The sequence below is a fragment of the Glycine max genome, chromosome 1, assembly GCF_000004515.6.
Source record: "Glycine max cultivar Williams 82 chromosome 1, Glycine_max_v4.0, whole genome shotgun sequence".
In the NCBI taxonomy this organism is placed as follows: domain Eukaryota; kingdom Viridiplantae; phylum Streptophyta; class Magnoliopsida; order Fabales; family Fabaceae; genus Glycine; species Glycine max.
This window is the reverse complement of record NC_016088.4, coordinates 41123883-41141959: the sequence shown is the minus strand read 5'-3', so window position 1 is coordinate 41141959 and position 18077 is coordinate 41123883. Positions and strand designations below refer to the sequence as shown.

Genomic DNA, 18077 nt, shown 5'->3' with positions numbered 1-18077 from the left:
CTTTGGTGGGAGCCTTCAAACTTTTATTAATTCAAAAATTAATATTCCAACTAGTTTATTTAAATGTCACTACTCACTGCAGTTGTTTTTTGTACCACAAATGGTATATGTTATCAATGTCCTTTTCCATAAGGACCATAACCTCTCTAGTAATAATTGTAACACCCTTTGCTTGCTTCTATCATCACCTCAAGAAAACAAAAAACATGCAAAAGAAATATTCATACATTAGAGATATTATGGTGGCTACTCATTAGAAATATTCATACATTAGAAATTAGCAAGTCAATTAATTGGCTTGCTCATTTTCAGAGCTCTGGTTGCTTCTGTTTCATGAGTTAAGGCCCCATGGCAACCAATCCTGGAAATCATGCCCCTTCAAATGGGTCTGTCTATGTATGCAACTTGCCCTATGGGACTAACGATATTATGCTGGTTGAATATTTTGGTACCATCGGATTAATAAAGGTATGGAGTCTGCATTATGCATGCCCCTTCAAAATGTCTTTCCTATTGTTTACATGAACAATAGGTTCAAATTTTCAATTAATGATTGATTTGTCATTTTTTGCATTTCTCTCCACATAATATTGTTTCTTGTCTTTTTTTTTACCTTCTCTGCGTTGCATTTTATTTCTAAACTGTTAGTCGTATTTCCTTTGCAATTCATACTTTGCTGAAAGATAAACGTACAGGGAGACCAAAAATATGGTTATATCGAGACAAAGAAACTAATGAACCAAAAGGAGATGCTACCGTAACATATGAGGATCCGCATGCCGTTGTTGAATGGTTTAACAACATATTGGTTGTGTCTGAAAACAAGGTCTGTGATATGAAATTGGTGAGCAGCTCTTTCTTGCTCTTCTACTCACTTCAGTCATTTTAGATGATTTAGTATTGAGAGAATAACATTTTTCCTTCTCATAGCAGTTGCTCCAATGTGAACTTTGCTTTTCGTGGTGCTTGTAATCACTGTGGAACTGCTCGTCCTGCTGGTGCTTCTGGAATTTCAGGGGCTGGTGGCCGTGGCAAGGGATGTGCTGCACAAGAATCAGGGGGTATTGGCCGGCCAGCTGGTGGAGGACTCTTTGGTCCCAATGATTGGCCTTGTCCAATGTATGATTATGTTATATTGCCTTTGTGTTCTTTTCTCTCCTGTGTGTTTCTTCATAATTATTTTCTATTCCATCATCACTAAATGTTTTAATGTTGACCAAGTTTTTTCATTTCTTGTGAGTCATGTTATAATTAACACTTGGCCTGAGGTATTTATACTTGACGTTGAATTTGCACATCACGTGTACTCTTTTGTGGTTTATGCATGATTTTTAAAATAAAAAATTTAATGTTTGAATTGGCTCTCATGTTTTTTTTTTTTCACTTAGGTGTGGGAATATCAATTGGGCAAAGCGGACTAAATGCAATATCTGCAATACAAATAAGCCTGGGCATAATGAGGGTGGTGTAAGGTATTGGATTATTCTTTTATATACCTTCATGATGACTATTTTGCATGCTAGGAAGTGTATAAATATTAAAATTAATTTTATTTAAACAGAATTAAACTTTAAAACATTTTTATAAAATTAAATAGTCAATATTTCCTAATAAATTGGAGCCAAACTGTGATTTCCTAATAAATTGGAGAAGGAAGCCTGCGACCCAACAATATATCAAACTCAAAGCCTCATGGTCAATGCATGTTTGGTCTCACTCGGGTTTGAGTTACCATAGCCCAGCCGTAACTTGACATATCTATTTGAATTTTGAAAAGGAAATTAACCCGAAGTTTAATCAAATCAGCATATTATAACCTTATAAATTTTTTATATAAAACATATATTATAGCCCAACCATAACATTGAGCACACATAGGTTTTTTGTTTTTCTTGTTTGAGCACCAAATTATTAACAATTTTATTTACAAATTAAGTTTTATATAAAACATATATTACACAAATGATTATAAATAACTTAATTATAAGTGAATATCATTAACCTGATGACTTAAACACGCTTTATTTTTTAAAATCTATTAGATTTTTATTACAATTTTTTTAAATTGAATTTAATTAATTTGTTTTTTAATTTATTTTCATGCATGACTAAAGGTATGTTTAACTGATAGTGGAAGATTAATCTATAGAAAGATCGTGAGTAACTCTCTAAGTAATTGAAAATCGAATCATAAATAGCAAAATTAAGAGTCCTAATTAGCTAATACTAAAATATTTTTTAAAAAGTAAACTTTTTAGCTGTAAAAAAGTAAGCTTTTTAGACACTATGTACCATTAGTTATTTATTTTTAATCAACCACTACCATTATTAATTTATATATATATATATATATATATATATATATATATATATATATATATATATATATATATATAGTGATTTTGGCATATATAAAAGCATTTAGGGATGACGTAAAAGTATTTCTTTTTAAATAATTATTTGAAAATTATTTGATTTTTATGCACATATTATATATTGAAACTATTTGAATAAATTCTATTTATTTATTTTTAACTTATTTGTTTTTAGTTTTTCTTTTTATCACTGGGGAAGACTTATTTGTCATTATGGATTGTTTAAAATTAGGCTTCTTTACTTTTTCAATTACCCACACATCAATTACTCTCTTGATTCCCTATTGTACTTCCTGCACTAAACATCTAATTATAAAAAATTCATACTCACCATTTATTTCAAATATTAATTATGTCGAGTGGACGTGCTTCCATTCCTTGAAATCCCTATGCACACGTAGTTCAATAATAATAAAAATGATTTGCTACAACTACATTGAAACATGTTAAAAGAAACAGAAAACTGTTGCACTAATATATAATTTGTGCACCTAACTTGGGGTAACAAATTAAAAGAAACACGTAGTTCAAGAGATAATATAATAATTATGTCATAATCACACCTAATGAAGCTTCAAATAACCTACGTAAGTTACATTTGGCAGAATTCACATCAGTTTAAACCATTTCATTGAATTTTCATGTGCTTCTAATTCATGCAAGTAGCTTTAGTAGATTTTGCTTCATTTTTTTATAGGCATGTAGCTGTAGTTTCATTGCTGCTATCCTCTTTGGTCCCTAAACTGGTGGATCCTGCTGTTGATCCTGATGCCTACAGGAATGTCGTCTCTACCGTTACCTTATTTGCTGGAATCTTTCAAGCTGCATTTGGTATTTTCAGGTAGTTTCCTCATCTACTAAAATTCTGCAGGTTGGGGTTTCTTGTGGATTTTCTTTCACATGCTGCACTTGTTGGATTCATGGCAGGCGCAACCATCATGATTGGTTTTTCATTCAGGAGTGTTCACCAGGAGGTTTATTTTTTTTTAATAAACAATGTAAAAATCTTTGAAAGAATGAAAATTACTATAGTTTGATTTTAATTTTGTAGTAGTTGGTAGACCTAAATCCCACGAATAATCATAATACAATGGCACTATAGTTTGTCTTCTACATTATTTGATTAAATTATAATAAAATAGTGTATACTATAGTCAAACCTAGGGTCCACCACATGCCCTTAAACATGAATGGTACTGTGCTAGATGTCACCCCTCCCCCTCAAATGCTAAAAAACTCATTTTATTTTTCACATAGACCCTTATAACTAATAACTATGTTATGCGTATTGGTGCTGCAACTCCAAGGAAATCATCTAGCCATCAACAAGGTATGCCAAATCACTTTACTTGCTTCTGATATATGAAATTATACCCCTTTCATTTGGGGAAATAATCTTTTTACTGATTATCATCTAGCCATCAACAAGGTATGCCAAATCACTTTAATTACTTCTGATATACGAAATTATACCCCTTTCATTTGGGGAAATAACCTTTTTACTGTTTATTTTTAACATGTATTGCGATCTTGGGGAATGAGAAAAGAAAACAATTTTATATTGAATAAAATATTGGAATCCAATACAATATCACCCATCTCAAAGTTGTAATTTGGAACTATGACAACACTTTTAGCAATTTTTTCCCTCATGTATTCATGGCTAAGAGATGGATATTGCTGAGTACTGGTTGCTTTATTCTTGCTGTACAGATTTACTAATTTTTTCACGTCGTACATTCTTAGGGGGAAAAAATTTTGTTTGTCACTTAAACATTGGTCAAAACTATGAACAAATGGTCCATGAAGGACTAATAATTTGTAAGTTAGGGACTTAAGTACTAGATTGGTTAAGATTCTCTACCTTGGGTGAGCCTAGGAATTCGTTGATGACAATGCCCTTCATCGTACTCTTCACAAATTATTTCTCAACTCTCATCTTCATAGCATAATATGCCTTAAGACTGGTCCTCATAAATCTCTTTACAAGCCAAATAGACATCAATTAACACAAACTTCCTTATTAAACTCATACTTTAATTTTTGTTTATCTATTAACCACATAGGACTTGTTAAATATATGATTTTTCATGTTGGTAAGAGTGATGATCATAAAAGAAAACCTAGCATATACTTTGTGTCTTCTCTGTTTTAGTTTGAACTTTTATTCAATGATTTTATGATATGATACAAATACTACTGATGTTATCTATATTTGAATCCTAATTTCCCAAGTTATATTCATAGGTGATTATATTTGGAATGGGCAACGAGTAATGTTGACAGCCGATCTTGGGGTTAGATTGGAAGATATCAAGCATTGCCTCGGAGGAACGATCATCGTCGTGTTGGAGAGCGAAAACAAAACATACACAAGAAACCCTTCATGGACATACAAAGTGAGACCAAGAGATTTAGGCAAGATGTTTTCAATTTAATATTGTTGACAATTAAACTTATTAGATACATGGATTCCACTTAGAAATTGTATTATTGTATTGTAATGGATATATTTACATATATATATATATATATATATATATATATATATATATATATATATATATATATATATATATATATATATATATATATTGATTTTTTCAAACTTATTGTAGTTAAATGATTTTATTTATGTTGAAAATGACTATGATAGTTTTGGTTCCCATCAATGTTTAAAATGGTTAAAGATACAATAGAGAAAAAAAAACAAAAAAAATTGCAAAAGAAGCACAAAAAAAACAAATAGTGCATACTACGACGGTTATAATATAACTGTCTTAGTAATACTATGTCGGTTATACAATAACTATCGCAGAAAGCCATTGAATATAGACAAATACAAAGACGGTCCCTCATAACCCATCGTAGTAGGCAGAACTTTCTAAGGCGGTTATATAATAACTGTCGTAGAAAGACATGTCATCATACACGCTTACTTAGACAGTTGAACTTATAACCGTCATAGATTGAGAAGACATACGATGACAGTTATTTGACAACCGTCGTAAAAAGTTACATATATAACAACGGTTCCAATAATTGTTTTTATAACTTTTTCACCTTTTACGATGATTCATAACCATCGTAAAAGATGCAATATAACCGACTTAAAAAGTGATATTTCTAGTAGTGGAACATGATGTTGAGGTTAGTAGAGACATGAATAACACCTATTTTAGGGTTAAAAGGTATAAACCTTAGGGGCAAGCAATGCCTTATATCCATAACCACAACATTAAGAGGGCATGACTTGCCAATATTTGAGAGGGCAAGACCTTGTGGACTTCTACAACTTGTGTAGGCCACGGATATGAGAATGTTGTAATTGACACCAGCCTAGAGAACCTTCCCTGATGTGTCAATCACTTGCTCAGGTGAGGCTTCAGCTGCTCCAAGTAGTGGTTGTGAGCTCAAGGCAAAGAGAATAAGAACAAATGATGCTAACAATGTGATGATCTTCATTGTTTTTTATTGCTTTTTGTAATCTGTGTTTTGGTTATCTTTGGATGGAGTTTAAGGAGAAGGTTTGTATCAATATTTATAGGTTGCTAGGAGGATTTATCTATGGGATTTAGAATAAACATATACATGGATAAGGTCATTGATTTGCACAATACGACTGGGCAAATATTTTCATCAATATAAGAAAATCACTTTAAAAATGGGCAAACTTAGGTGTAATTTTGCTTTTGCTACTACTTCAATATTTTCTACCATTAAGTCTAACCATGTTTAATGCATACCTTGTTTTTGTAATCGCTTGAACACAACTTCAAAATGTAGAAGGACACGAAGTATCCTTGTACTCCAATAATTAGTATATTTTTCCTTTTTTCAAAAAAAAAAATACCAATATTCTTTTCAAGTAATGTAATAATAATATATAGTAGTTGTCCTCAAATCAAGTTTCTCTATCCAGAGTTTGAGTAAATTGCTTCTCTTCGAATAAACATGATATGGATGTTCCCCACGGGGACTAGCTGAGGTCAACAACTTTGGCATGTCCATGTCAATGAGCAAATCATTAGTTAAACATATAATTTTAATGTACTAGACTAGGTTGCAGATTCCTAGGTGATTGGAGGAAAATGAATTTTTAGCACTATGATTTTTGTTAGTGGACCTATATATCATAATGCATACTTATATTAATTAATACATGGTAAATACATGCTAAATTTTTCACGAAGCCTACAACAATATCTATATATGATTTTTATATGACGGGTGAAGCTGCAGGTTGGGTATGTAGAAGTTGTTGTTTATATTTGTTTTTTTAGTTTGTTGCTTCCATCTTATTCTTGTTTCTTTGGACTGACAAATTAATCATGCAAACTTTGGGCTCTTAATTTTTTAACAATAATTTATTTGCACAAGTTGGAGAAGTAAGACTGTACATCTACCTTCCCCAGACCTCACTAGGTAGAAGCCTTGCAAATTTTGGACCTCATTTTTAATTTCTTTGCACAAGCCATTTACTCATGTTAAAGAAGAAAGTTGATTCTGGAATGAATAAGTTTCCTTTGCTGATCTTAGTAAATGTATTGGGAGAAAAGAAAAATGGAATAAGAGTAGGCTAAAGAAAATATACCAATGATTTCTTAATTTTATTCCAATGATTGAGCTAACTAGAAAATGAGGAGCATTGATCATGGTACATGAGCTGTTTAATGTGTTGGTATTGTGTTTATAGTAATTGTGGCCTCTCGAAAGTAAAACCATGTCTCATAACAAATTTATGTGTTTTTATTCTTTATGTTAGTTGTTGTGATTCTTGGTTAAGAATTAAGATGCTTGGTCATTGTCAACATTGTTAAGTGTTGACAATACTTATTACAAGCCATATATAGACCACGTGGTAATGTGCATACTTGTCAATAGATGATAACTTAATTAATTGATTAATTGTGTTTTCTTATATATATATAGAGTACGAGCTTGGGGATTACTTAAATTAGCTACAAAAGAAGGTTAATAACACTAAGACGTGGAACGAGATCAGGAGTTGCTTGCAGTCTGGGAAAGTCTTCATTGAGGTTCAATCCAAGTTTCTAAACGACACCATTACTAAGTTTTGCACTGAGAATCTGTCCACACTTCAGGTTTGTTTCTTTTGATCTTTTTCTCAATTTTATTTCGTTTTACTTGATTGATTCCTTTTCTAGGCTGTTTTCAAAATTTGAGCTTGTATATGGTCCGTGGAGGATTTGGTTCTTGATCGAGATTTATTTCTATTTTTTATTGTTATTCTGCGTGCATACTTCTTATTGTTAGCCATTGTTATTGGACTTTGAATATTTTTGAGCCAGACTATCTTATAATTATTACTGTTCCTAAAGTTGGATTATAGTACACAAATAAAAGATATTCAATTTAAAACAACTTAAATGCATTATAATTGAACTCCAACGCTTATTTCCATTATATGACAGATTGCACTCTCATTAGTAGTTTTGCCTAGCATATGTTCTTCGTATGACAATCCAAAAATACGACTCCATCATTTTTGCAGTCCAATTTTGTACATGCCTCATATACATCTTGTGTCACCTTAATAAATAAATCTCCAATGCTTCCTTCATATAAAGTTGGAATAGTAGGATCACTAAAGGAGATTTGCTTACTTTCTATTATATGCTTTATTATATAAATAAAAGTCTTACGTGTTTTTCTTCCAATTAATATGACATCAAATCTAACATGACATGAGATCTAACATGACCCCTTTTACTTAGAGGTAATTTTCATATATCATAATTTCATGATCATTGCCAAAATTCAGAAAGTGTATAGTAAATTTCAACTAGCTTTGCTCTATAGTTCATATAAAATCAATTACATTGGATGGCATTCACTATTCAACAAGGCATTTAGACAATCATTAACCGTTGAATGTTTGTAGAGACTACCACAAGGATAAGTTGAATTTGACTTGAATTATGATTGATGTAAGCTCCATTGGTGCTTGAAGGCCTAGGATCTTCTTCATCAATGGATTCCTTTGCTTCTTGAAAGATGAATGGCAGCGGAAGGAGAAGGAAGAGAGAGAGGAGATGCCACTTCAAGGAGAAGATGATTCTAGAAGAACCTCACCACCATAGGAGACCATGGATAAAAGCTTGGAGGAAGAAGGAGATGAATGAAGGGAAAGGAAGAGAAGAACACAAAATTTTGTGCTCTAAAATAGCTATGAAATCTGAAGTTTAATTTTCAAATGATCAAAGTTGAAAAAATGAACACACATGACCTCTATTTATAGCCTAAGTGTCACACAAAATTGGAGGGAAATTTGAATTTCAATTCAAATTTCACTTGAATTTGTGGAGCCAAATTTTGGAGCCAAAATTTCACTAATTATGATTAGTGAATTTCAGTTATGATTCAGCCCACTAATCCAAGATGAATTCCAAGATTCTCCACTAAGTGTGCTTAGGTGTCATGAGGCATGTAAAGCATGAAGGACATGCACAAAGTGTGACTATATGATGTGGCAATGGGGTGTAGTAAGCAAATGCTCACCTCCCCCTCTAAAATTTAATTGGATTGGTCTTCTACCAATTCAATTAAATTTTTTTTCCAACACACACATCAAATATTCACTTAGTGTATGTGAAATTACAAAACTACTCCTAATACAAAAACTAGTCTAGGTGCCCTAAAATACAAGGGCTGAAAAATCCTATATTTCTAGGATACCCTACCTACATTATGGAGCCCTAAATACAAGGACCAAATATAATGACATCCTAATCTAATATGTACAAAGATAATTGGACCCAACCTAGGCCCATGGGCTCAAAAATCTATCATAAGGTTCATGAGAACCCTAGGACTTTCTTCAGCAGCTCTAACCCAATCCTCTTAGAGCCTCTTGCTCATGGCTCTAGTGACTGGTCCCTTCCTAGGGAAGATTGCATCAATGATGAGTAAACATATTTCCCTCTATCACTATCTCCTCCACTCTCCCCCTGCATACTTATTGGTTGATGATAAAACCATTTTGTAGGCTCTCTAAGTTTTCTTTGCATCAAAACTTGGAACATGTTTTAGGGTGAATTGAATTTGTACCTACTTATCTATCACAAAAAATATTTGTTTTGAAGTTCTCTTTAACATTTGAATTTATATTGATTAAGAGACTTGGCATGAATTTTTAGTGGACATGAGTCACATGGTGGTGCATGTGTCAACAAGAGGTTGTAAATGATTGTCAATCAGTGCTTGTGTTGAAAGTGAGTTTTCATGCTCATTTATTTATTTCCTTTATATGGAATGAATTCCATAATGATAAAAATAATTAAATGTTTGCACCATTAACTTTGTTGTAACCATTTTAACCCATAACTTTCTATCTTTCCCTCTAATATTGTTTTATGGACTAGACAAGATCTTCACTAAAATATTCATTTTAAATATTTTCCCAATTCAAATAAAAATTAGTGGCAGCTTTTCCACCACCACCTCTCTCCAATCATTTCCCAAAGTTTCAAAGTGGCCAACCTTCCTAATGTTGCAATCTTTGGCAATATGAAGAAAAAGGTTTTATTAGATGGTGGAACATGAGTGGCTTGCATCTCTAACATTTTTTTATTACTTGTTGACAGTAGTGTTTTTATGTTTTATATAATTGAAGTGTCTACTACATAGCTCTGGTGCTTTGCTTATGATCTAATGTTAAAATCCAACATGTTTTTAGCAAGGTGGGGCTAGTAAAAGTGACAAAATATCATTTTCTTGGTTAATGTGTAAAAAAATGCAAATACATTATGTCCATCCTATTTTTGCAGTTTTCTTTCAAAAACAAAAAAATAGATACCTGCCTCGAAACCTTTATTCATCTCTAGAGATGCATTAATTTTCATTCTTACGCATTTGGGTTCATTTATTTATATATGTGTAGTAAAAAAAATTGCTCCATATAAAAATAGGTATTGTCCTCACAAGATAATTTTTTTAAAATGAATGTAAAAAATATAAAAAAGAATAAATTAATACTAATTTGACTACTTTATTTTTTTAAATTTTTTAATAATATTGACACTGAAAAATTTATAGAATATTTTTCAAAGTATGTAAATGAGCCGAGGACAATTGTAATTTATAGAAGCTTAAATATTTTGGTTTTCTTTTAATTCACTACTGGAAAATAGGGTTTTAACATCGATTATTAATGACTTTCAACATCGGTTATTAACCGATGTTGAAAGTAATACCGCTAACATTGGTTTTATAAAACTGATGTTAACATGAACAAGACAACATCAGTTTTTCACAAAATCGAAGTTGTATAGTAATAATTATAAAAAAAAGTTATATACCTTCATATATCAACATCGGTTTTTAACAAAATCGATGTTAACATATACATTCAACATCGTTTTTCAAGAACAACTGATGTTGTATGTGTATATTAACATCGGTTAAAAAACCGATGTTAGTAGTCAACAAACAAAATTGGTTTTTACCAAAAATCGATGTTGTTTTATGATAACGGACATTGGTTATTGGTAAAAACCAATGTTGCATGTTCAACAACAACATCGTGAATGAAACTTAACATCAGTTTTTTAAAAAACCAATGTTAATATATACATACAACATCGATTTTTACTAAAAACTGATGTTGTTTTTTGGATTTTATTAATGTGTTTTCTATTTTTTAATAAATCCATTTTAACCTGCAAATTTAAAAGCAGAACCACAACAGATAATTTTCAATCTGTTTTCAAAAAAATTTTGGCAGAAATTCCATGAAATTGAATATTTACTATGAATTAAAAGAATATTTAATGTGCATATAACATAAATTGTAAAAAATGTAAATTAACTAAACTACAATTTCAAAATTACTTAAACACTAATTATTTCATTTTTAACTTTCAAATAATAGGTTGCCCGCTGGATGCGAAGCATCTTCAATCTCTCTGGTTCCAATGGTCTACAATCATTGAAATACTGCATGATATAATAAAACATAAGTTAATAATATATAATACCAATTATAAAAAAATGAAATATGTTTGAATTAAAAAATTACTGTTTCCTAATTATTCTTGAAACTTCCTAAGATTATAGTTGACATCCCGTGCATGACATAATACCCACACTCAGGGCTTCCTTTTTTGTGTATTACACTAAATACATTATAAAATTTAGATATTCAATGTTAAGTAAAAATTAGTGTACACAATATTAAAATATAACTAGAAGCATTGTTTAAATGACTTACTTTAACAATAATCCACCTAGCAGCAACTTTGGATTTACTTTGTGGAGTATCGTCAAGTTTTTTCAAAGTATTGTTGAATACAAGCATGGATGCGTATTGTACAATTAAAATATTGATGTTCCTGACTAATGCTAATGAAAATGTATTGAAAAATAGGACTGACCTGTTAATAATTCCTTTGAGGTAGTTGTTTGGCCTATTATGCAACGAACAAAATCAGATGACAACATTTTCCTTAGGCAAAATGACGACCATTTGCCAATGTGAACCGTAGTGGAGAACAATATAAGTTATTATACTATTATCCATTAATTGAATTCATTTGTTAAGTTTAACTTACCCATTCAAGTAGGCTCCTAGGTACACATCCTTCTTTGAATTCTGTATCCAATTCTTAATATAACTTTCTGATTCAAATTGTGATTGGCCAGATCTTTGTATGGACTGTGACTCGAGGAATCCATACTCATTGACATTCCCTGCTCACATACTTGTCTCAGTCATATGCCTATTGTTGTTAAAATAGAGTAAATTATGTATGAATTTAAAACAATAAGTTAGGTAATAAACAATTATGTAAGCTGTCTTACAGAATCCATAACTGTATAATAGAGATGTTGAGACATTGACCACCGTGTGCTATTTCAGATAGATCTTCATGCTTTATGTACAAGGGGAAGTTGTCATTAAACACTCCAAACACGGTAGCATCCCACATAACCTGCAACGGCTTAAGAAAAAGCTGTGGGATGGTCAATGTCATCAGATATAGGGGATCATCAACATCATGATCCAGCCTATCTGTAGGTTTCACCGGTCCCATAACTCCCTGTTAATCCAACACAGTTAATTAACATAATTTAATTACAGTGAACACTTTAATTGAAAAAAAAAGCATTTGATGACAATGAAATACCTGTTCTGATAAACGCTTGACAAGATGTGTCGGCCAAGCAAGGAAGGTGTTAAGTGCCTGCACCACTAACTTACCTTTTTAGTGGGTACAGGAATATGAGCATCTGCATCTGTAAGTTCCTCAACACCAACCTTGACTTGATCATGGCGCGAAGGGATGTTGTGAACAGTTGTGGACCCCTCATAAAGTCTTCCTATGGCAAACTAGCAGGAGGATTTTCTTCAACGTACAACCCACATTTGTCTGAGTCACTCGTGCCTGGATCATTCTCTGAGGGATCAACATAACTCTCCTTTGTGCTGACGCGAGCAACTGAAGGACCAACCTCAGGCTCAGGAGGTAGTGCGAGTCCCAGTGATTCCATCTGCGATTGAAACTGGGACTGCATCTGGCTGAAGGATAACATTAGTTGTCAAGTCATTTTTTCTGTGATCGACTCTTCTAGATGGTCCCTGATTTTTTGTGTCAACTGCTCTAGGTCTTCAAGAGCCATGGACGAAGATGTGCGGGAGGTCCTTGGAGCTGGTCCAAAGTATTGCTTGATCGTGACATTGGATCCAACATCACGCACACGACTAGGGACTTTGCTACATGTGGTATTGAAGAATAAACACAACCGAGTTATGGCAAGCCTTACTTTGTTAGGAAAAATGTCTCGTATGGCCATGACTAACAATTGTTGCATCAGGGCATGAAAATCATGAGACTTTAAGCCTACCAACTTAAGATCTTTCAACTGCACAAGACTTTTAATATTTGAAGAGTATCCTTGTGGGACTTTGACACAGCACAAACACTGACAAAAACTCATCTTCTCCTTTCTGGACAAAGTATGACAAGCTGGAGGCAAGTATATTTTTTTACCATCAGACCTTGAATGTAACTACACTCGTATACCCATCTCAGCTAGATCTTGACAAGTATTCAAACCATCTTTCGTCTTGCCTTGAATGTTAAGGAGCGTCCCAATGACACTATCACATACATTTTTCTTGACATGTATAACATTAATACAATGTCTAACATCTAGACCAGACCAGTACGGAAGATCAAACAAAATCGACCTTTTCTTCCATATGAAAGTCTTACTATTTTTTCCTTCTTTTAGGTATTTCCAAATATAGTATTCAGGTGTTGCACCCGCTGAAAGACCTGGTCACCAGTTAACGGTATCGACGCGATTTCATGCTCTTGACTTCCATTAAATGCTTTTCTCAATTATCGGTAAGGGTGATGAGGTTTCAGAAAACGTCGATGCCTACTGTATACTATTTTTTTTACCATGTTTCAATTGCATGTAGCTTGTGTCTTCTTCACAGATGGGGCATGCATGATGGCCCTTAACATTATTCTTGCTCAAATTTCCATATGTTGGAAAGTCATAAATGGTACAAAAAAGCATTGCACGCAAATGAAAAGTCTTATTTCGAAACCCATCAAACACTAAAACCCCCTCGTCCCACAACTTTGTCAAGTCTTCAATCAAGGGACTAAGATAAACATCAATGTCATTTCCTGGTTGTCTTAAGCCCGATATCATCATAGACAACATCATGTATTTTCGCTTCATGCACAACCAAGGAGGCAAATTGTAAATTACTAGCAAAACTGGCCACGAACTGTGTTGAGTGCTTAAACTTCCATATGGATTCATTCCATCAATGGCTAGTCCAAGCCTAAGATTTCTTGTCTCTTTGCTGAAATCCAGATACAAACGATCAATCTTTTTCCACTTAGAGGAATCAGTTGGATGACGGAGCATTCCATCGCAGTTTCTCCCATTTGCATGCCATGTAAGGTCATTTGCATCATCTCCATTAGCAAATATATGCTTAAACCTTGGAATGATGGGAAGATACCACAACACCTTTGTTTGGGGCCTCTTCTTTGAGTTTTTGTCACTACTACACTCGCCATCATCCTTCACTTTGTACCGTGATACCTCACATCTCAGGCACTTATACATTTCTTGAAACTCATGTTTGTACAGTATGCAATCATTAAGGCAAGCATTAATCTTCTGATACTCTATACCCATCGAACACAGTATCTTCTGTGCCTGATAGTAACTTTTTGGCAATGTGTTTTCCTCTGGAAGCATATTGTGCACGACTTCAAGCAGTGAACTAAAGCTTTTGTCACTCCACCCATATCTGGCCTTCACATTAACTAAACTTAACACCGCTGACAACAACGTCAAGGAATTCTTGCACCCTAGATACAAAGGCTTCTTTGAAGCAGTTTGCAATGTATCATACATAGGGGCATGTTCTTATTGAAAAGATTCTTGTCCAAGATCACAAATCATATCCTCCATGCAATCTCCCATTTCTACATCAAACGGTTTACATTGGGACCCACCTTGCATGTCTGTCAATTCACCATGCCATATCCATATTGTATAATTTTTCTTAATCCCATCACACAACAGATGCTCTTGTATGTCGTTGAGTATTTGTCATCTCCTTTTCAAACAATTTATGCACGGACAAAAAAAAATTTTGTTTTCATCTGGTCAAATTCTTTCAGAAGTATATTGCCAGAACTGTTTCATGCCTTCCTTATTCGCAGGGCTCATGCGACTTTCATTCATCCAAGTTCAATCCATCTAAATAATAACTTTGTGATACTCACAAAGTTATTCAATGCATGAAAAACTCACTTTTTCATTTAAGGTGTGACTTTATCCCATTCAGAAAGACATTTTTTTTATGGTAGTTTCATACATCAAGGTTAATATTATTTTGTTGAAGTTGATAAAATTTCAGCAGCATTTCGCATTGATCTCTAAGTACACGACATGAAAGTGATAACATTAATTCACCGACAATCAAGTATACACTCAAAGAACAACTAGAAATGCATTGTTCCAAAATTTCATCAAATTCAACAAAATAATTTTTTACCTTAACGCATGAATCTACCATAAAAATATGACTCTTCCCAAATGTCCATCTCTAATTCAGATTTTTTGTACTGCATTAATGAAAAGGTGTTTTAGAAAAACAAAAACAGTTTTTTTGACAAATGAAATATTTGGTAGTAGTTTAGTATAGAAATCATCTAATTAAATAATTTTGCTAACAATTATTAATAGCTAACAATAGTTTTTCCTCTACATTAGCATTAGTATAAACTAGTTTTTAATCTGTGCATACGCATGGGTTGACTTGATGTTAGTTTAAAGAGCAATTTTGATAGATTTTAAAAGTTATTGTATTAGTTAAATGGAATTTATAGGTTAATACATAAAATGTATTATATATCATATTTATAAGATAAAAGTAAAAGAATATTGTAATTGTGTATCATATGTTATATCTAATTTTTGTCTGGATTAAATGTAAATAATATATTTTATTGATTTTTTTTAAATTAGAATAATAAATTTTTATTTGCTTAAATTATTTTTTATATGTTAAAGGATATTTTATAATCATAATATAATTTTGGTGTAGTGTATTATTTAAATACACAGAATTGTTTTTTAAAACAATTAAAAATAAAAAAGAGCATTTTATTAACAAAATATAACATTCAATATTCTTTAATTTCAATTTGTTAAAGAAAATAAGTATACTTAATGAACTAACCCAATGACTAAGTTGCAGATTATGAATAAGTGCATCACTACAATTTGTTAAAGAAAATAAGTATATTAAATTTCAAAATGATGTCTCCTTTTAGAAGAATCCGAAACATCCCTTAGCTCTTTACATTTTGACATAGGTAATTGACCCCAAATGTTGTTATTAACCTTGTTTTTGAAATCTATACTAAATTTTCTTCAATTTGGTATATAGAACCTTCTGTTTGGATTGACAAACATGAATAAGAGAGGTCTCTTAATGCAATCCTACCCTCCAAGGGCATTGGATAGGAGATGATGTAACTCCATGTGGAACTTGTAAGCCTTGGATCTTCTTCATCAATGAAGTCCTTTGTTTTTTGAAGTTTAATGGCAACAGAATGGAGAAGGAAGAAAGATGATTGGAGACGCCACTTCAAGGAGAAGATGAGTCAAGCACAAGCTCACCACCATAGGAAGTCATGAATAAGAGCTTGAAGGAGGAGAAGATGAGGGGAGGGAGAAAGAGAGAAGGAGCACGAAATTTATGCCTCAAATGAGGTTTGAACTTTGAAGTGTAATTCTCAAATGATCAAAGTTAAAAAAAATGCACACACATGGTCTCTATTTATAGCCTAAGTGTCACACAAAATTGGAGGGAAATTTGAATTTCAATTCAAATTTCACTTGATTTTGAAATTGAATTTGTGGAGCCAAAATTTCACTAATTATGATTAGTGAATTTTAGCTATGGTTCAGCCCACTAATCCACGATCAAGTCCAAGATTCTCCACTAAGTGGGCTTAGGTGTCATGAGGCATGTAAAGCATGAAGGACATGCACAAAGTGTGACTACATGATGTGGCAATAGGGTGTAGCAAGCAAATGCTCACCTCACCCTCTAAAATTTAATTGGATTGGGCTTCTCCCAATTCAATTAAATTTATTTCCCAACATATACATCAAATATTCACTTAATGCATGTGTGTAGAAGCATATATGCTATGAAGTTTTGATGATGCCAAAGATAAGCGCTTCTCACGTTTGATCCAAGTCAAGAATCTAGAAATTCAAGATAATTGATGAACTTATTTCCTAGAATCTAATGAAGGTTCTCTTAATTGATGATGCACAGGTTTGGCCAAAGGATATTTTCCAAAAAAGCTTTTTAAGATTTCAAAATATAATATTTACTCTCTGGTAATCAATTACCATAGGATGTAATCGATTACCAATGGCCAAATTGATTTGTGAAACAATTTTTACAAATTTTGAATTTGAATTCAAAAGCATGTAATCGATTACATAAGGTATGTAATCAATTACCAGAAGTTGAAACTTTTTTTTAACAGCTATTAGAAATTTGAATTCAAACTTTAAAGCCTGTAATCAATTACAACATTTGGGTAATCAATTACCAGTAAGGAATTTTCGAAAATAACTCCCAAGAGTCATATCTGTTCAAGAGATTTTTGAATGGCCATCAAAGGCCTATAAATAGATGACTTGGGACTTGAAAATCTTTAGAGAGTTTTTCTGAACAAATTCTCTTATCCTCTCATATACCAAATTGTCTTATAACTCTAAAAAATATTCCTTGGCCAAAACACTTGCAAATTCAATAATGAATCTTGAGTGATCTTTCATTTTAACATCCTTCTCTTAAAAGAGAGAATTCTTCTTCTTCTTCTTCTTCTTCTTCTTCTTCAAAGAGATTGATTAAGGGACTAAGGGTCTCTTAAGTTGTAAGGATTTCTGAACACAGGGGAAGGGTTGCCCCTGTGTGGTTCAGACTTTGTAAAAGACATTTTACAAGATAGTGGAAATCTCAAGCGGGTTGTTTGGGGACTGGACGTAGGCACAAGGCGTGGCCGAACCAGTATAAAAACTGATTTTGCATTCCCTCTTCCCTCAAACTTCTTTTATTTATTATTTTTTATATTTTGCTTTAAAGAAGTTTGTTTTTGAATTGTTCTTAGAGTAACT

General features: G+C 32.5%; 1 protein-coding gene across 1 annotated transcript; it reads left to right on the top strand.

Annotated features, from left to right (window-relative positions):
- Nucleotides 1-348: 348 nt before the first annotated feature.
- LOC100795227 (transcription initiation factor TFIID subunit 15-like) lies at nt 349-3220 on the top strand. The gene is given in 4 exon segments (XM_041014629.1): nt 349-467; nt 679-1119; nt 1389-1472; nt 3073-3220. Coding segments are annotated over 4 exon segments (792 nt in total).
- The last annotated feature ends 14857 nt before the right edge of the window (nt 3221-18077 follow it).